The 21,906-nt window shown below is 38.7% G+C and overlaps 1 protein-coding gene across 2 annotated transcripts in view; it reads right to left on the bottom strand.

Moving 5' to 3' along the window:
- Positions 1-8,420, bottom strand: part of dscama (Down syndrome cell adhesion molecule a) — a 129,446-nt gene extending 121,026 nt beyond the window's left edge. The window contains exon 1 of one of the 2 annotated variants that reach the window (XM_084730564.1): positions 7,537-8,420. In XM_084730564.1, coding sequence (XP_084586690.1) covers positions 7,537-7,579 — 43 coding nt within the window. In that variant the 5' untranslated portion in view covers positions 7,580-8,420. The remainder of the gene's footprint in view (positions 1-7,536) is intronic. The other variant, XM_084730563.1, reaches the window with a different exon arrangement.
- Positions 8,421-21,906: the final 13,486 nt, after the last annotated feature.

Below are 21,906 nucleotides of genomic sequence, written 5' to 3' on the forward strand. Positions count from 1 at the left end.
ATTTCACAGCATAGTCGTAGTGAGCAGCCATTTTATTTTTTAAAGCTGCTCAGAGTTCTCTTAATATACATTTTAACCCTTAATTCTTACTTAGCTACGACAGAGCTGACACGTGTCTTTTGTTCTCTGCGACAGTGTTTCTCTACTCCAGTGACTATTACATGACTTAAAATCTTTAGGTTGTAAACTATACAAGACATTTGAGGACGTCACTTTCGGCTTTTGGAGACAGCGATCAACATTTTTCACCATTTTCAGACATTTTATGCACCAAACAACTAATCAATTAATGAAGAAAATAATCAGCCAATTAATCAATAATGAAAAAAATGTTAGTTGCAACATATCTGATAGCAATATTATTTAATGAATTTGTTGAAAAAGTAGAAAGTTTACCAGTGCTCAAGCTGTATTGCTGCCTTTCTTATAACAGGAAGTGAGGCAGGGGTCCTTAGGGTATAGCTAACCCTTTTTATGCCTGATTAAATCATGTGTTTGTAAAAAAAGAAAAAAAAACCTTTAAAGCTGGGAAACAACTTCAAAGGGCCAGCATTTTCATTTAAAAAAAATCAAAGAAAACAAAGATACTTTTAATAGCACATTTTATACCTGTGTTATCAGGAGGTATTGTTAGTTTTAGATTTTGAAGGCTTTCAACATGTCTAAATTGTTTGAAGTTGTCAAATCTTGTCTGGAATGAGGGTGTTTTCTGGCACAGAGCAAGTTTAGGGGAAAAAAAGAAAGAAAAAAAAAGCAGACCAGAATTATACTTTAAACTACATATATTTCATATGTATAAAATCCTTAAAGAGCAAAATTTTACCCAAAAATTGCAATTAGAGTGTTGGTGTTAATCATTTTTAAGCTTTTGTTGTCAAAACATTATTTGTCCCAGTTCTCAAGAATGGGTGATCACGTTCTTTAATTGTTCTACTATACATTCATGCAATGCCATTTTGCAAGAACACTGGAAATATATGTCACACAAAATGTCAAAGGGCTATTAGAAATAAGCTTTGCCATCTCGAAATTGCAGTGATGTATCAGCCAATTACTGCCTCATTCAAACAGAGAGAGTCTGCTCAAAATCAGCTGTCTGTGATGAGTTATTAACAAATTAAAGAGCTGTAATCTGTGATTGTGACATCCATGTGAAGCGGCAGATGTAAATGAAATGCCAGATTTTGGAAAGCATCTATAACAACATTCATTTTATCTATAAAACATTCACAAGCTTGGAAGTCTCTTAATAGCTGTTGTCATATCTGGCGGCCTAATGACTGCAGAGCATTTTTCTACCCCATTTGCCTTGACCTTTTTAAATTCAACTTCATATTTCGCCGACATTTAATAAATCATAACACTGTTCTCATGTCAACTGCATCACACACTGTCACCAGCAGGAGCAGTAAGCATTGTTTTAACATTAAGTACAACATTACGTATAAAAGTCTAACTTCCAACTCCCATCACTTACAACAGTAAAAGCAGATCGTGGCACTCGATATGTACAAGTCTGTGCACTATAACTGGACAAAAAGATAAAGTCAACACCATGTCTTTCTCCCATTGGACATACAATAAAGATGGTTGAGTCTTAATCGTTGTCCAACAATATAACCATCTAATATATTGGAAAGTGCCTTAAATAGCTGTGTTACTGCATGGCTGATTTGATATGATTCTTTGAGCTTTAGATACCACATAACACAAGCTGACTCTGCGTCCCTCTTCTTCCCCCTCTCTTCCTCCTCCCTTTCTGCCTCACTACACACTATCATCTCCTTAAGCATTCTGGTCTGGGTTAAATGAAACCTTTAACAGTTCAATGTGCATCCATTAACATATGCTTGAGTCTTCTCTCATCTGAGCAGCAAAACCAAGGCAAGCAAGTGCACACAGTACAAAGACACAGAAATTTTGACCCGATGGCACTGACAAATCATGGTGCGAATCCTTGAAAACAGCATGCCACTAATATCTTTTAATACTGAACGTTATGCAAAATGAAAACAATTTTAAAAAGTCTCCCTTTAAGTGTGTGAAAATTAAAGTTAATAAAGAATCAAAGCTCTGACCGCAATTCAAAGAATTGGAGTACATCTTACTAAATGAGTCTGTTACTTTTTTTTGTAAAATTACTATAAAATAATTGAAAACTTTCTTCAGAAATAATTTTTTTATTTTTTTTTATTTTATGTTTCCAGTCTTGTAAGTGAGAAGGTTTTGCTACATATAATCTGAAATATGTTTTTTTTTTATGTAACAGATTAATTTAAGGTGTTAAAATTCTGTTTTGATGATGATCATAACTTGTAATGCCTTAATGTGGGTTAAATAAAAGTATTAATGTTCTACCACTGATGTCTTGCTGTAGCATCGGTAAATACAGTGGCTCTGGTCAGAACTAAAACAAATCCACATAACTATTAGTTACTTAAAAAGAATAATCGAATAAGCATTTCCAGTGGCCTACATTTTGTTGACTGGTGTTGTGATATTAATGTGCGACTGTAGAGCTGAGCTCAGTTGTTGTTTGCTGATGTGTGCTGCTGTGACTCTGTCAACCCTTCCTGGCTGTATGTGAAGTGACAGATGTATACCAAAAGACACCAGTCTGCACAGACCTAGTTTCCCACTGGCCTTAATATGACCTCTGAGCAACGCTGCTTTGACCGGGGATAATTGGTCAAAACAGGAAGATATTACCAAATTTGGTCAGATCATCAAGCTCATCTTAAAGAATGGACAGATGTTTCATTTTGGCTCAGAGAAAGAAAAAAAAAGATTTTGGTTTGTGGGTACAAATGTAATGCCATATCTTGATGACATTTCTATCAGAGTCTGCAACAAAGTAGGCTCTTAAAATGATACTGTAACCCCAACCCTGTCTCCTAGAAATTACAGTTATACTCTGTATACTTTCAATTTGTTTTGAAGGAAATATGATCACTGTCTGGATAATGTTCACATGTTTTGTAATGGTGAAGGATGTGTTGTTTTTGTACCGTGAAAATTGTTGTGAGTTGTTCTGGGTGGAAAGAGACTGAACAGAGCGGAGGACTGGGTTTGCATCCTGAATGGTTACGTTTAGGCAACAAAAGCACTTTGGTCAAAGGACCAGTGCTCAGGAATTAGTGCCATCTAGCGGTAAGTGGCAGATTGCAAACACTTTTCCTCATCATTCCTTTCCAAACGTGTAGGAGAAACTACAGTGGCTGCCAAACTCGCAAAAAGAGCCAGTGAGTGTGTTCTGGGCTACTGTAGAAACATGGTGGCTCAGCATGGTGATCTCCACAGAAGATAAATGGCTCATTCCTGGACAACAAAAACATGATTCTTATTTTGAGGTGATTATATACTGATGAAAACATCCTTGAAATAAATGAATATCATGTTCTATTCCTGCCATATTCTGTCAATAAATCACCCTAAGTCTTACACATTGGTCCTTTATAGGTCAGGACAGAATTAGGTTTTAGTTTATTTTAATAAAGTAAACTTGGCCTGTATCATCCACCTCTGACTTTTGAAGCATTTAACCAAGTTCACTATCTTTTTTTAAGCATAACCACAAAAATGTTAATCATGCTTTAGCTGCAGAGATACTGTGTTGAAAGAATTAATATCTTAGGAAAAGTAATGAAACACCTCGTCAGTGAAGGTTTTCCAGATATATCCAGTATATGACAGTCTGCAGAGTGGCAGACACTTTCATTAAAAGTAGGGCTGCACAATATGGCAGAAAAAATTATGATTATTTTGACAGATATTTCGATTGCGATATGATTTATGATTTAGTGGGAATGATCATTTTTGCATTACAATTTTTCAACTTAACTGAAAAAACTACTGAAATCACGATGATGTGACATTTGTTGGGGTACCAAACAAATAAACATGTTTTATTACATCTGGAGAACAAGATTCTCTGCAGCATGACATGAGTTCACTATTTTGCTGTTTTGTCACCCATTTGACCTTCACCAAAAAAATCTGCAGCTTCTGTGATTAGAATATTGCACAAATTGCAATTTTGATAATATTTTGATTAATTGTGCATCCCTAATGGAAAGCATTTCCTCATTTTATTAATAAAAAACAAATTGGTAGTATATAAATGTGATTTGTATCATCATGCCATCAAACGATCAAAAACGATTAAGCAATAGATTTCTCCCTCTAAATGACTCAGTAGAGACATTAAAATCAATCAGTTGCTCTTACTGGGTAAAATTATATGGATACACACCACTGAATGATGCCCTTATATGTGATATCTTTGCTGCAAACCCAGCTCTCCTCTCTGTGCTTGATTTATTATAATCTCTCTCTTTCGCAGGGTTAATATCCTGGTTAGTCCTGATCAAAATGAACAGTCTAACTGCTGATGACAGGTACTCAGATGCTCGGGCGTTTTGTATATTTAATCCTCCAGAGTCGTTGTTCAGCATGAAGGAGTTGGGAGGGGGGGGGGGGCAGTTTTCTGTGTTCAATCTGTTGCTATGATGATCTGAATGGGAAAAAAATGTAGAAGGAAAGTAACTTCTGCTCCTACATTTATCATGTTCAATTAAGTCTGGATTAAGTCATATGAAAAATGCTTATGTTTTAATAAGCGGAGGTGCCTTTTCTCCAGCAGCCCCTTGCCATCCTAAACTGAGAGCTAAAAATACACATGCACAGAGTGATACTAAGAGCCAATTGAGGAGCTTCGCTGTATATTTACACAGCTTATTAGTGTCCAATTGAGCATGTGTCAGATTTCCCCCCCTGGCGTAGCTGAGCAAAAACAACATTATGCCATTTCCCCAATTTCATCTCTTCATAACTGGAATATGTTGTTCCCATTCCATTTAGGTTTTAATAGACACTTCTGCAAGAGCACTTTAAAAGCTCAAGCACCACCGAAGTGAACTCTACAGCAGATTTTACTCTCTACAGTGCTGAATTGTTTATATCTACTGTAGATGAGCTTGCAAATGTGTCCTCAAATTGGCAAACGGCAATTCAGAGCAAAATGGAGTTTGTACAGTTGATACTATTCATAAATGACCACTGCTTAGCTAGAGCTGCAGTTGTAATCTTTGTATACTACTAACAGGCAATGCAAATATCAATATCTACATAAAAGCCTAAAAAGGATAATATTAACAGACAAAAATCAATTCAAGCATTTAAGCAATCAAGCATTTAAATCAGATCAAGTGTTAAAATGAAATGCGTCTCTCATAACTATTATCAGGACAGAGTGACATGCAGAAATATATCAGGAAGCCTTGCCAGGGTCACCTGAACAGAGTGCAGTGTTGCTCGAGCCCAAAGCCCACACTGCAGCAACACTCATTACCCAGGTCTCCATAGAGACAACCTCAGCAGCCTGTACTGGACCAGAGCCCTAAAAGCCTTTATTTCAGGAAGCTACATCTCTCTGTCCAGAAGAGGTGCAAAATGTACGATTCTGATGGATGCTGCTGATTAGGACTAATCTTCACGGGTCTGTTCAGGGAAAACAAATGCACAGCGGAGAGAATACCGTCTAAGATCAACAATCATGGCCCTTTATTCTGCCTATATAGTCAATTTAGCACAGCACAAAAAGAAGCAAAAATACAAAGAAGAGGCTTGTCATAATGCACACAGAGTAATTCTAATTTCTGCCACAAAAACAACATCTGAACCTTTGAATCAATAGAAAAGGTCAGTGTCAAATGAACCGAGTCCGTCGATATGAATGGCACTGTATCAGCAGCGACCACAAACGTAGCATTCATCACAATTACAAGTGCTGTTGCTGCCATTCAAAGTTTCCATGTAGATGTCTCTAGCAGCAGCCATTTTGCAACGCTGTTGCCTGGACCAAAGAGACTGAAAAAGCCATTCAAAAGCAAAGCATTGGATTATGCTCAGCAAACAGAGATTTCAGCACAGCATTGAGTGAGATTTGAAATGGACATCAGTGTCCTCTGTGTCTTCAAATTGTCTTGCCTCAGTTTACAGAAAGGGGTCTTTGCCACACCACCGTCACTGCTTTTACTCCATTCTCTCCTATAAATAACCACTGCCTTCATTGAACCCTTCAGCATGGCCACAAAATGGTTTTCCTGTCATCTTTGCTTGACGCATCGCCCTCTACTCTCAGTTTACATTGTGTCCACTCCTGATTTTTTTAACCCCTTTCCCTCCGTTTACCTCTCAAAACATCTTCTAAATACCCCAATTTTCTTTTGAGCTGATTTCTGCCCCCCAACAAACGCGCATCCCACCCCCTACCCCACAGCCCCTTGTCCTCCCTATTGCCCCCCCTTCCTCACACACCCTTCTTGTATTCGCTGTAAAAAATCAGTCACCTTTAGTCCAAAATCAAACACAATTGGCACTTATCAAACCTATCTTTTGAGGAATTCGCTGTGAACGAAATAGGATCTGAATGCATTTTGCAAGACGTGCACTTGGGCAAGGGTGATAAGGGCTTGTCTCTTTTTTTTTTCCAATCCAAAATGACTCCATGTCTGTGCTTCTAATATGGCGGGTGCAATGCCAGAAAAAAAGCACAGCCAACCTATTTAATCCTTTTTCTAGAAGATACTCAATAGAGCTAACAGAAGGCATGCAAAAATGAAATCATATGTGCAAGTTTATTAATTTAATACCCTAAATAATAAAATATATTTACTTATATTGTAGCATGAAAGTAAATACACTACATTTTTCATCAACATACGTCTTAGTTTAGGGGTAGATTTCTGAATTTATTTTAGTGGCTATAAAGAAATTATTTCAGTTTCAATAAGTAAATAATTGTTCTGTTTGAATGCAGTTCACAGGCAGGTTTGACATTTAAACAAACAAATGGTGGATACACCAGGTAAACATGCAAATGTGTTGCAACAAAATGATTCACTTAAAGATAATTTTTCATTAGCTATATATAGAAAAAAGTGATTTAAAAGTGTTAATATGCACATTAAGAATCTAAAAATGATGTAGGAAAATGCACCCAGACTGAGGCCCAGTGCAGCTTGATGAGAGACAATAAATAATCCTTTATGCTACAAACTGAAAATGATACAGATTAATTATTAGATTTTATTTTAGGCATAGAATTTCCCAAAATTACATTGTACAAATCCAAAAATTAAAAAAATATATAAAAGTGCCTTGTTCCTCATGCAGTACAAGCTGCACCTATCACTCAACCTACATTTCTCCTCTCTCTCTGCCTGCCTCTATTTGATAACAGGGTGATCTTTAATGTTGACAGTGCATGAGTGGTTAAACGTTCTTACACTTAAACTCTGTAAAGGTTAATGTTAAGGTAACTATCAAACCTCAAAAAAAAAAAAAAAAAACCCCACAGCCTGTGTCAGGACTAGCAACAGCCTGTTCTGTTCAATTTTCCTGGGTAAAAATAAAATAATCCTTATCTTCAGTGTGGAAATGCTTGCTGACTATTTGGGATATTATTTACTCACTCAGCCCGGTGGGATAATTTGCATAAACTTGAAGTTTAACGTGCACAAATGCATCACCTACCATTCAAGATGCACTGGGAAAAGATGAGAGCCAATATCCACATGCCCCGCTCCGTTCAATATCCAAGCTTATGCTTTTTCTTCTTCTCTCCCCGCACTCTTTCTTCTTGTTATTTCTTCCTTTTATTTCTTCAACAAGTCAATTGCAATGAAAGAAAAGGGAGCTTGCAAATCTCTCTCTCCCCCGTCTCTCTTTCTCTCTCCCTCTCTTTCTCTCAATCCTTCACGTTGGGAACAAGATGAAGAGGAGGAGGTTTGAGCTTCTTCTTCCTGCTGCTGATTGTCTCCTGGTACGGCGGGAGATAGTGTATGATCCACAACTGTGCGTCTCCCCTTCTTTGGACTGACCGCACCGCACCGCGCCGGGCCTCAGTGCAGCCGTCCCCCCGTGTCGGAGCGCTGGTCTGCGTGGAACATGAGGGAGCTCGGCTCGGTGCGCTCCGGTCCAGGTGAGCTGTGCCGCTGCTGCTGCTGCTGCTGAGTCAGAGGCTGGAGACGCATAGGACAGACTGCCTATGCGCACACCCAACTCCACGGTTAAACAATTAAAACAACCAAACAACAAAACAAAAGGCTCCAAAATCCGAATAAAGAAAATAATCAATAAATAATAAATAAATAAATTAGAAGTCTATGCAGTGAAAACAGCCAGACGTGTCATCCCAGGTGGATGGAAAAAAATGCGTAAAAGTTGGATTTTTTGTCGAGGATTAAAGAGCGCATGGAGTTGATTGTTAGCTGCGCTGAAAACTCATTCTCTCTTCGCCGCCTCTCTCCGTCCGGCGAGCAACAAGCACACGCATCTTCCCCCCGCAGCCGCACACACAAACTGCGCACACTAGTCCCTGCGCTTAGAACCTGCCCTGCCTCAGAGCACTGTGGAATAAACCCTCGCCTCCTTCTCCGCAGCCGCTTTTCTCCCTCTCCATTGCCTTAAAGGTGCAGGGGTGGGGTGGGGGGGCTGAGGGGGCGCACAGCTGAACCTCTGAAGGAGCGTTTTAAAAAAAATAAACTCTTTTGTTTTATCACAGAGAAGACGGATCACGGTGCCCCACTCAGAGAAGGAAAACTGAACATTAACATAAGCAGGAGAGAATTAGCCCCATGCAGGACATCCTTCTGTGGTGAGCCGGCACTGCTGTGGTGTAGCAGGCTGGAGGATGGATGCTGAGGGAGGGAGGGAGGGAGGGAAGGAGAGGGAATGATGTAGGCTACACCTGACTGGATACTATGTAGGCATTTGGTGAGGGGGAAAAACCTAAATTATCTTAATTGGAGGAGATCAGATCCTGTCTTTTAATGTGTTTTCTGGATAATTTATGAGCCCCAGGGGCATTTTGGGGATCCTGCCAGCCTTGCCCCTGCATTCATTAATTGACCTTGACAAATATAAGCAGCGACCCCCCCAATGCACCAGGGGGCATCAAACGGCGGCCATGTCAGGCATCCACAGCCCCCTGCGTGAGTCCACCTCCATTCAAACCACACAGGAGGGGGAGGCTGTGGATTAATGTGTGAAAACAAAAGCAAAAAAAAAAACACTCTATGCTAAAGACTTGGTAATGTAAATATATTTTGTATGAAATGATAAGGTGTGACCTCAATATAAATATATAACAATGAACAATGAACCTGAAAATGTCAGCTGCAGACCTCATTAATTTTTAAATGATTATTTTGACTATCTAGAGAGACATGAGAGAAGCAGGCAGAAGATAAATGTTTCCTTTTGAATCTCAGTGAGCAAACATCCATGTTGTGTTTTTCAGGCATGGTGTTGTGATAAGAAAGTCACATTTGCATTAGATGTTGAAGTTGAAGTGATTTTGAAGGCACTGACACAATGGTAACTGCAGTGACATCCGCTGCCATGTGACTGTTTGAATTTAGCGTGGCCCATTTATGTTCAAATAGTGTAGCAGGCGAGCCAGGCTTTAGCCCTCCGCCCAGATACACTGTCTGTCTCTTAGGCTTAGCATCCACATCAGACCTGCACATGAACATGCTCTGCACCAGGAATACAGGACCTGTCACCGCCTGTCTGGCCCCTGCATGTGCTTCCAGCCAGGCATCCCCAAAATAAAACAGATCATTATCACCGACTCCAACCATCCGAACCAAGATGGCAGGGAGGAAAACGTGTGCTGTTCCTCACACATTGAATACAAAGTATTTTTTTTTTGTTTGTGTTGAATTTGCCTAATCCTCCTCCCTGTCAGTCTCATTGGCTCCCAGCAGTGAGGGGGTTTGTTGTTCTTCCAGTTCTGGTGTTGTGTTCATCCTAATGTGCACGCCTCCTCTTCTTCTATTTGCCACTGTACAGCACTGGTCTGCAGCCTGGCACTCTCAACACCCCACTACCCTTTTCAAATGGATTATTATTAGAAACCGTAGTGTACAACATATTTTGCTCCAGTTGCAGGCAGCCACAGTACCTACTGAGACTGCCTGCAAATACAGTATGAAGAAACTCATTAGATAAACTGGCTTACACATCCACACCTATTGATATTTAACTGCACACTTTAGTGTTTCATTCTTGTTATATTTGTGCTATACGTTTGCATTGCCATATTTTTTTAACCTATTCATTTTGTTTTGTTGTCCATCACAAAATTCAAGTCAAGGAAATTTGCTTAAAGACTTGGATTTCATAGAAAAAAACAGGGAAAACTCAGTAGGGATGCATGATATTGGATTTTTGCCAATATCTGATATGCTGATATTTTCTACAACTCATTTTGGCCAGCTGCCGGTGCACATTTTTTTTCTGCCTAATTGCAGAGAACAATTAGGTGGAAATTAATATGTAGTGGAATTAACATATTATTATGCCTACTGATGTACACATTTCCTGAGTAAATAAAGAAAACTACTTCTATAAGTTTTTTTGTTTTGTTTTTTTGCTGGTGCCTGTTTCTGTCTGTTCTTCACAAAGTCGCTATAACATTTGCGTTGACAGCTCTTTAGATGGACGATTAAATTTGTAGTTTTGAAGGAATCATGCAAGTCATAGGAAGGAATCCTTGAATGACAGACCCAAGTCATTGTAAACAGAATGTTTGCATTTGCTTCAGACACTTCAAAAAACCTCCACATCACGCAGACTTGCTTGCGTTGCGTGGCTAAAGCGTCAGGTTTTCTGTCTGTCCTGTCAGCAGAAATATTCATTTTAGGGATGTGAGGGATTAGTTGATTAAACAATAAAATGTTGCTACCCTCGCCTGTCAGCACCAGAAATACTAGTTGGTTAAACTAGTTAATGAATGTACAATGCCAGTTAACTGTTGCTGCTATGATGTTAAGCAGCCACCTGCCACTAGATGTTGTACTGAGCAAAATGGGACAGATGACATACTGTAAAACCAGTTCAGTTGGGTAGTTTTTTTATCCAGACAATAAAAATAAGGTTGTATATTGGCTGTGTCAGAATTAACTAGCATATAACCACTTCGGAGCAAGGCATAACCACATTTAGCACAGATCACCACAGCTAATAGGTGATCAGCTAATAGTGCTAGCAATGCTAATGTTAGTGACGTAGTGTGGCCTCTAACATTAGCTGCAGGTAAATAGTGTAAATGACATTGTTACATGCAGATGCTGCCATCCTGTTCAGTCTGAAAAGGTAACGCGTTTAGCGAGTTGTAGGTATTATGTTCACAATGCATGCCCAAAGTGCTGCATATTTCAACTGAATTTAAAATTTATTTTGGTTAATGAAGAATGTGTTTAGTAGCTTCAAAAGGCTTCAATACACTCAATATTTGACAATGTTTAACATTATCAATTAGTAAACTGCGCGCAATTTAGATTGATTTTGAGGTAGTGTTTTCTTACTTTTAACTTGTCGATAAGTCTAAGAATTTAATAAACAGGAAAATTAGTCACCAGGAACATCCCTAATTAATTTTGAGCTGATACCACTGTTTCATTTTAGAGCCAATACAGATGACATGTTGATACAAATTGTTGGGTCTCTATAAAGAATACTGTAAAGAGTAGAGTCTAGAAGAGCTCTATATGAAAAGTACCCTGAAATAACCTCTGTTATGATTTGATATAAATAAAACTGACTTGGTGGCCTGATAACTCATTTGGTAGAGTCCTGAGTTCTCAGCGGCGGCTATGGCTTTGATTCCAGCCTGCTGCATGTCTCTCCCCCATTTACTGTCTATCTCTATCTGTCCTATCAAATAAAGGCTAAAAAACCCTAATAATAATAATAATAATAAAAAAACACAATTAAAACCTACCAGACAGACATATTTAATAGCTATTGTATGAGCCAACAGAAATGAGATAATGAGAATGAGTCAAATTCAACTAAATATAACCTATTTACAAAAGACACACAGTTGCTTGTTTGTGCTGTCGCCAAAATTCACACACAAAGCCAAGACTACCAATTAACTTGGCACTTGACCCATTTCCTCACCAGTCTTGCTGATTTATTGTGTTATTTTTTTGTTGTCTTGCTATGCCCAATCATTCAGCCATATGGTCAATGATTCTCTTCAGTGTTCATCCCACTGGACTGTTTAGGTACAGAGATTGGATTAGAATCACTGGCTGCATCGTCATAAAGAGCTCAATCCCTATTTCTCTAATCCTCATTTTAACTCCATGATATGTTGTGAGGTTATGATCAAATCAAAGGTATTATCCTCTTTAAACCCTTCTGTTATTCAAATGTTAAACCTTGCCAGACATTTGTGGGACGGCTTTTTTTGCACTGATAACGGAGAGTACTGCACAGTAAATCTGGGACAAAAAGTTTTATATATTTTTGAACTGAAGCATTGTAAAATATATATGTGTACATACATATACATATGTATGTATATATATATATATATTTTTTTTCAACATCATCATCATCACATGTGACAAACATTAGTCTTGTAAGAGATGACCACTTCTCCCTGTGTTACAACATAACACATGAGGGTGAATTGAATGTGTTTATTCAGAACTATTATGCAGTTTTGCTCTATACTCCAGTTTACCACCTGCTGTTGTGTCAACAAAGGGAGGAAAGGGATGAAAGTATAACTTTTTTATATTTCCTTTTTCTCTCTTTGCAAAGCCATGTATTTATTTAGAGTAACCATTTCATTATGAACAACCTACACCAATACCAACCTTTTTTTTTTTTTTTCAAATTTTCGATAAATGAGTTGGACACAATCAGACTGGAAACTGACATTTGTTTGACGTTGACGATTGTTAATTTTGCCCCTCGCTGTCTGACAAATGAAACACAGGTGCATGGCAAAAGTAACACTTGAATAAATTGAGCATGACAGAAGCAACTGCTTAATATTTCTGGCATATGACACATATTAATACTTTAGTAAGTCCTCCAATCAAATGACTATGTTATTTTCAGTTCACTTTATCATGTTAAAAGTTGCCACTGTATGAAACTAGTCCAATACGTCAAACTCACCTTAGTCACCTTTTGGTCCATCCCTCAGACAAAACAGCCTGACATGCTCAGGCCTCCACATCTTGACTGGTGAGAAACTGTAGTGTATTTCCTGCAAATATGAGCAAAGAAACACATCTTTCTTAACACCATGATACTTTCATCCCTCCTCTGTCTCCGTCAACTTTAGCCTGGCTACCACAAAGATAGGATGGCATGATATATTAAACCTTCAATGATACTTCAGTATCAGGGTGAGAAACAGTGTTATTGCCAAGTAGGTTTTCACTTACAAGGAACTGACTGTGGCATGTTATTACCCTACAGATACTTCAAACAGATAATATACAATCTTAAACAACTAAACTTAAAAACACAATACTTCTGTTTTGTATTTTTCCCCCACTTGAAAAATCAATTTTTCTACTGTAAATCAAGGAATTCTGATTGCTGATTTGCAGCTTTGGACCCAATGATGTCGTGCACTTCGCATGGACTTCATGGCATGTTGGTGATTTCCATGTTACAAGAGGAAAGGTCTGTGTCCCCCCAATACTTCCATCCCGGTTCTCCTGGTTTCCGTTTCATTGTTCATTTAAGACAATTATAGTTGAGACAACAAGTCCAAAAATTAATACTACTGCCATGCATGACTTCTAGTATGCTAGCAGCTCTGTACACATCAGTGTTTTGAGCTACATGTTAATGTACACAACAAAATTGTTACATGTTAATGTTTAACTAGTGTAATGTAATATACCATGTTCAGCATCTTAGTTTAGTATGTTTGCATTCTATCATTTTATAATTAGCACTAAAAGCCATGTCCAGCTGAGATGGATAGAGAGGTTAGTCAGGTATTTGGTCATATAACGAAGTATTAAAATTAAAATTTATACCTGATAATGAAAATGATTAAAAAAAAACAAAATTATTATAATTCTCCTATATGCTTCAAGATATTTCACTCAAAACCACATATGTCAACCTCATAACAGTGCTAGAAGAAACATCACAGGACCACCTCAGTCAGTCAGAAAAATCATCATGGAATAATAAATTTCACACCAATCCATCCAATAGTTGTTGAGATATTTTAGTCTGGGCCAAGGTGATGGATGCAACAACGGCGCTGTCATCCAAGGAGCCACACCGCTAGCATGGCTAAAAGATGTTTCAAGCTCACTGCTCATTGGGATTTGTAGAAAATCAGCCATTCTTTTATCCATATTGATTTATCCAATAAAACAATATCTTAGAGAGAAATGTAGAATAGTGGTTGTGAAAAGCAAAGGAAGAACGTTTACTGTGAGTGCAATGTGAGTACAGCAAGTCTGTACTCATTATTAAACACAAAGACCAGAGCAAGACCTATTAATACCTAACACAGTACATATTGTGACAAACACTTGTCAGGTCATGAATATCCAGGCTCGACCAAAAACACTACAGCTTATTTCCAGTGATAACTACAGCACAGCTGTAATGAGAAGAGAACAGTGGTAGGAGAGCTGTGACAGGTTTATATTCTTTATATGAAGCTTTATATTATCAATGTTCAAAATCAGAGTCAATTAAGCTGTTTGTATATTACTGTTGTCCTTACTTCCATTCCTCTGTGTGGATCAGGTTTGTAGCAGCTCATTTACAGTATAATATATGTACACAAATGTATTCAACAAGAAGCCAGTGTTCTGAGGGGAATAATAATATCCATTTATCTTATCTACAATGAGCCAGATTCCCAGACGGAAACATTTATGACTCTTATTAACAAAATATTCTCAAGCACTTTGATTATATTCAAACAATAAAATATATATCCGATAACGTCTTAAAGATGACCAATGACGACAGGTTCATCTCAATCTACGGCTCATAAGGAATACGGGAGCTTTGCTGCCTGGGTCAGACTGCTGAATAATTCACACCACGTTATGAGGTAGAACAGGAGTCTAACGTACATCCTGAGACCCTCATTTTATTAGATCATCTTTGAATCCTTCTCTCTGCCCATAAATTCTGAACTGAACGTGAGACAAAGTCACAATTCAAGTTTAATGAGTCGACATGTCTCCAGAATAAAGAAATGGAGAAATCGTGTTCCCTTTGAGAGTAATTCCTTGCCATTAGAGGGTGGAAAGTGCTGTGTCTGTTGAAAATAAGCTATGTGCCATAAGCTTTCCACTGCAGCTTTTGTGTAACAAAAACTGATAGTCTGCTCTCAAAGCCAAAGCAACAAAGAATTTAAAGGACAAATTCAGCCTTGGATATTCTTAAAGTGTTGATGTTCCTCCAATCAAGAAAGAGTCACATCTGCATTTTTCCCCAACCTCTTGTGCTACATTATATTCTATTGAGGTTACTGCTGATGAAGAACCCAGTATTTCTGCCTCTTCCATGCTGCGACATGCATTTGTTACAACAAAATTATGCAAAATGGTGAAAACATGACACTCATAGTTGCTGTTTTAGACCAGTGTTCCCCACAGAGGGCAACTTCTTTAGGTGTCTGGTGGGACATGGGAAAATTATGGAGATGCTCAGCTAATTTAGAAAAATCTAAATTCTGATTTGTTAAATATATATAAAGCCACTAGTTGACCAGTCACTGCTATTCTTGCTAGTCTGCATTATAAATAATGGCCGGGGTGGTTGGGATTGTTACAGTGATTGGGATGTCCAGATGGTTGGGATATCAGGATGGTTGGGATGTCGGGATGTCTGGGTCATAGGGATGTTGGGGTATCAGGGTGGTTGGGATGTAAGGGTGTCTGACTCATTGGGATGACGGGATGATTGGGGTGGCTGGGACACTAGGATGGCTGGGATGCTGTGATGCCCAGGCCACGGGGACAGCGGGGTGGCTGGGACATCAACATGGTTGGGATGCCAGGGTGCCTGGGTCGCTGGGATGTCCGGACCATCGGGGTGGTTGTGTTGACTGGGCTGTTTGGATGCTGGGGCATTGGGGTGGCCAGGATGTCGATATGGCCCTTATGTCAGGGTGCCTGGGACTTTGGGACATTGGGGTACCGGAGTGGTTGGCATGTCAATATGGTTGGGGTGGTTGTGGAGGTCAGAGCTCAACAATAAGGATTGCCCAGTTGCCTGAGGGAAGTAAAATGCCACATTGGGCTAGTAAATGTAGCAATTCACTTGACCAATTAGGGACCAGCGATGTAGACCAGTGAGGTCAAAAGTCTTGGCAGTATTTTGATCTATTTAAAAAAAAAAAAACATCATATGTAGGCAGTGTCAGAATAAAATGGTCTAATGTGGAGGTGTGGAGGCATAAAGACCAGGCTACTGGTCCTAACCCTAACAGCTCAAGTCAGCCACACTCTGCAAGCCAATATGACATTGTTTACCACCGTTACCCGCAGATGCTGTAACCTCACTTGGTCTGAAAAGATGCTCAGTTTTGACTGTTGAGTATCATGAATTTCAGACTGGTTCACTAGTCTAAATTTAAATTTCTATTTAATCAACTTGTAAATTCATGTCGGACATCCCTTTTGCTGGCATGACTAATAAAAACAAGAGACCAAAACTAAACAGTGACAATTCCCAAATATTTAAAAAAAAAAACTTATGACAAAAAATACTGCAATAATATCAGCTTTTATATAATTAATAGCATTCAATTACCATTTAATTTGAAATCGATCAGAAAACACTGTCTGTGCTGGAAATATCTCAATGTTGGCCAGTTATCCATGGCATTAAACTACAAAATAACCCAGACCTATGTGCTTTCAGTTTTAAAGTATTTTTTTTTCTTTTGCATGCTGACTGAGTGTCAGTCAACTTCAGAGAGGCATTCACAAATTATTTCACTCTGTTCCATGCTTTCTATTACTAATACTAGTATTTCTATATTAGCTGGAGCCCTAATATGCATGAAAGTTCTTTTTAGGAACTGATGACTAACTAAATGCCTGGTAGAGCCCTAGTTAACAAGGCTGAAAACCACTCATTTTCCCTTATTGGTTTCCATAATCACCCTGCCTCATAAGGTAGCGACCGACTGAGTGGACAGAGCAGAGCTCCTTGATGGCCCACCTTAGTGAATCTATATATTGATTCCCCTCATTGACTACTTTGCATTTCACAGCTCAATGCACCCCTGTCCAGTCCTGATTGAGTGGACAGCAGGGTCATCCCGAGGTAATTCTTGGATTTTAGGGCTTTTCATTCTAAGTAGCAGAAATTAAAACTTGTGTATTTGGAGTTGATTATTTTGAGGCAGTGATTCATAAAATTTAATTCCTTTTTTCTATCCAGTTTCCATCTCTGGAATGTCAATCTCTACACTGCATACTGTAGTTTGATACAAATTTATCTGGCTCCCTAATCTTTAATGTCACACTTACGTGCAATGTCACTGAAATTAAAATATTAAAAAGTTGACTATTGCAATAAATAGATCATTACATTAATATACTGAGGTCATGAGGTTATGGCTGAGAGCTGATAACTTTAGAGCTTTGATCATTCTGATTTGGGTTATTTCAGTTAAGACCCAGTATAGGTTGGACTTCAGCAACTCACTCATTTCAGTGTGTTATTTTGTAGTGCATTGCAAAACAATAGGGGAGAACAGTATGGCCAAAATCTTCTGTCATGGTATATATGATTTTATATCACAGTAACAGGTTACAGTAATTTTGTAAATTCAATTAAGAAATTACTGTACTGTACTTAATCACATTTATGGTTTTCTTTCTCTATTTGGAACTTCCATACAAAGAAAAACAACTGCCTCACACGAAACAATACTTGTAACTGTCTTCTTCTGCAGTGGTTGGAAAAAGTGGTTGGAAAAGCAGCTTAACATAACATAACATTACTGCCACCAACTGTTGCTCTCACATCATGTGAGAATGACATAGGCAGTCCCGCAGCCCATATCACGTTACTTTCCAAGGCAGCAGGAGTCACTAGTCAACACAAGAATTGCGAGATCACACAGGAATCCAGCCCTGATTTGCTACATAGTCTGCACCAAATATACACTACAGCAGAGACACTAAAAGTTTGCTCTTGTGCTGGAAAAAATATTGCTAAATCTTATTTCTTCTATCACACAGTATATGCCATCATATCATCCAAATGTACAATGGGATGAGACTTTAGTGGAAATAATAAAGTTGTATTGTATTGTACAACAGATTAACACACTAATAAATGAAATATTTCCTACTGAAATCACTTTTTTACACTGGAAGTAAAGTTAATCATTAGTCATTTAGTAGTTTGACCCAAATTTAAAAAAGGTCAAAAGAATTTCAGGGGGATTTAACATTTTAACATGCTTAAAGTGATATTCCTCTTCATTTCTGAAGCTTCACATTTTGTATTTTCTCTTTGAAAATGCAGTGCTGGTTATTTCTTTTCTTGTACAATGTATAGTTGTATTTTTTTTGTTTGGAGGCCATGTGTAAAAAAGTATATTCTAGGTTCCAGAACACCTGAACAGCAACGAACATTCATCACAAAGTTATTGTTATTAAAATATGTAAGTAAATGTCATTGTTTCAATCATAGATGGCACAAACTAGTTTCTATTATCAGAATGCACACATTTTGCTAATATATTGAACGACAGATATGTCGGTGTAACCTCATGTTATACAATATTTGATTAAAAGAGCCACATGACTTGTGGTGGCTTTTTTCTCCATAGATTCACTGAATTGTCTGGAGACATTTAGCTGCAAAGGTTTTCTATAATTTGGTGCAATACAGCATTGGAATGAGTTATGTATGTTCACGCTGTGATACTACGCTGACCAGAGATATCTGGGAAGCAAGAGGCTGGTCGACTGTCATTCACAGAGCAATAGTAAACATACAGTATTTGAGTTTGACTCTTCTGGTCCGTAACTGTCCAACATGGGGTGGCAGTGTTGCTTAGTAACCACAGCACATGACTGACCTTATCGGTACGGTCATAAAAATGTATGAAGTCCTTTTATTCATTTTCCCTTCTGTCCTGTGCCCCCCCCTCCCCCCACACACACGCACACTTACAGATACACACAATTTAGATGAACACATCCATATCCTATGCATTGTTCTTGTGTGTGTGTGTGTGTCAGAGAGAGGGAGGGAGAGAGAGCAGCAGGGTGGTAATGAAGGGCTATACCTGACACATGCCACAGACTGCATCAAGCAGCATGAAGGGAGTGAGGAGGGGGAGAGCATCCAGTGACAGGAAAATCAGCAGTCACAAGTCACCGAGGAAAACAGCAGAGGATTTCACTGAGACATTTTTATCCTGCCACTAAAGATACAAACATGCAGAGGATGCAGATTTAAGAAACATAATGATATTTGGATTACGTGTGGTGTAACCTATGATCTGGGCTGTTTTCAGTATCACATCACTGTGATCTACTTAGTTGACGCAAATCTGTCTAGTTTACAGTGTCTTAATCTGGGTTTAATCCCCAGAACATATTTATGGAACTGACAAAGTATTATGCAGTCGTGGCACTGTGTACCACGGGAGGGGAGGGGGGTGGGGTGCTCCAAGGCCTTTGTGAGCCAGGAGTAGTGCTGATGATTCTACACAGGACGTTAAGCACCGCGTCTGTCAGCTCATTGACACAGTATCACAGCGAATGGCTTTCTTGCAAAGTGCTGCTATGTTGTTCCCACAGGGAGCACAGATGTTAGCCTTGCTGTCGCCGCCGTCGCCATCTTTTTGCCCTGACAACATCTGCACAGCTGTGTTGTCGGCTGCCACGCACAGGCAGGAACGCCACAACCCGCTCTTGAACTGTTGACAGCTAGGGGCAGGTCGGCACAGATGGCGGGGGGGGTGTCAGGGGACTGGCACTGGGTGGGGTGGAGGGGGGGGTGGCAGGTAGAGACTGGAGCTCCCATCTGGCCCTGGTGCTGGCACTCTGCCCCGGGGCATCTTCAACGTTTACTCAACAGAAAGCCTGTCAGGAGTTGGAAGTCACCTTGCGCAAAACGTTGTACTCTCAGGGCGGTTTCACTGGAGTTGACGAGGGGGTGGAGGGGTGGTGGTGGTGGTGGGGAGGGGGGCAGTCTGAGCTAATTTCAACAGACAGCGGAAGGAACAGGACGAGAACTAACTAATTGATCCCATGGCAACAGCTTGCCAAAGTTCTAGCCTGATTTTGGTCAGGTTATACAGTATGTTTCAGTCACAACAATCATGGGAGTTTCATCTAATTAGCTGTTTTGTCACATTATACATAAGACAGAAGCCAAAGAAGCTGAACATGTGTCATGTCAGGTGAAGCTGACATAAGGGTAATACTTAAAGGGCAACTATCATTACATTTAGTCATTTAAAGTGTCTTTTATTCTCTATATAAATGTAAAAAAGAGAATTCAGTCCAGTATGTGCAAAAGACTGCATATTGTCCTTGAGTCCATGTTTCTCCTGTAGATTCTGTTTTTTACTGTAAATTGTTGTTGTTCACAGTGTGCACAAGGTTCCTAGGGACACAAAGCGGAAATAAAATCCATCTGTTCAGTTCAACAAACAGAAAGAAAATAAACATAGTTATGTGGCACTCGTGTGGCACGGTGACAGAAATAAAAATGTTTTTTTAGAATTTTCCAAAATTCTAAAAGAACCAGTTCAGGGACAAATATTTGGATGGCAAAATATCACCAAATCTCCACAAAACTGCCAGAATAATGAAAATGCTCAATGCTCCATGCTCAGTGAAATGGTGCTCAGCCTTCCAGAAAATGGTTTTGCAAAAAGACAATTTTCCTCGACTGGCATGAAGACATTACCAGAATTACTACTGTAATAAGTTACTCTCGGAAGGTGTGTTTACCAAAATATGACCAAAAATATTTACCACTAAATATAGTGATACCAAAACTACTAAACTGATATTTAATTGGATTAGAAAATGATATGAAAAACTATGTAGTTAGCAAAAAAGCATCTTGTGCAGTAGTCCATGCATGCTCCTGTGATGAGGCAAGTAAAGTCAGGCTTATGTTGTGGTGGATGCTGGTCATTTGTTGACATTAGCAGACTCAATTTCTAAGCTACCATGAGCTTGTGTTTGCTCTGTAGGGGAGCTGAAGAGAGGCAAGGCACTCAGAAGTGTGCCTAAACACCACATCTTTTGGATTTTCCTGGAAAAACGGTCACAAGTTCTTTACATAGAAATCAGCCCATAGACTTTTATAGGCGACCAAGACAGTCGGGGCAGCTCTCATTTGTTACGCTACAATCATTCACACATCAGAAATTCCCAACAACTAATACGCAATATTATATACAACTTTTTTTTTTCTTCTCCCCTTATTATAATCAACATGTAGAAACATATTTAAGTGGGACATTCCCTTTGACAACCTGATATTGCACATTTAATGAAAATACACAGAATAAGGAACTATTATTTTATATGGACTATGCAGGAGTAAATACTGTATGTATTCATTTGGTTTGTTAAAAAGGCATTTACAGTAAAAAAAATGTAAAGTATGATAAATAATTCCCCCAAATGAAATCTCTTTTGAATAAATTGTTAGAATCGGTAATGCTGTCTAGAAAAGTACTTTAGTGCCCAATTACAGATACACATACATGTAGAGCATATAAAGATGAATAGTATTCAACCAGGTTTTACTGTTGAGGTCTCTGAGTATGGAGGACCATCAAAACAGTAAGAGTTTTGGTAATTCACAACTTATACATACAATAAATAAAGTCATTTACCACTTAATATTCATCTATTAAACTAATAAGTAATTCATTATTTGGCAAAGCCTGAGTGCTCCAAAAAAAACAAAAAAAAAACAAACAGCCATTTTATTGTCTGTTAAAATATAAAATAACGAATTACTTTGTGATTTAGTCTGTTTATTTGGAGATTAATAAACCAATTTAATTTTCTTTACCATTTCTGTGACATTAATGAGTATTTTGCT

Source organism: Lutjanus erythropterus, chromosome 11 (assembly GCF_056507025.1).
Source record: "Lutjanus erythropterus isolate fLutEry1 chromosome 11, fLutEry1.hap2, whole genome shotgun sequence".
NCBI lineage: Eukaryota > Metazoa > Chordata > Actinopteri > Lutjaniformes > Lutjanidae > Lutjanus > Lutjanus erythropterus.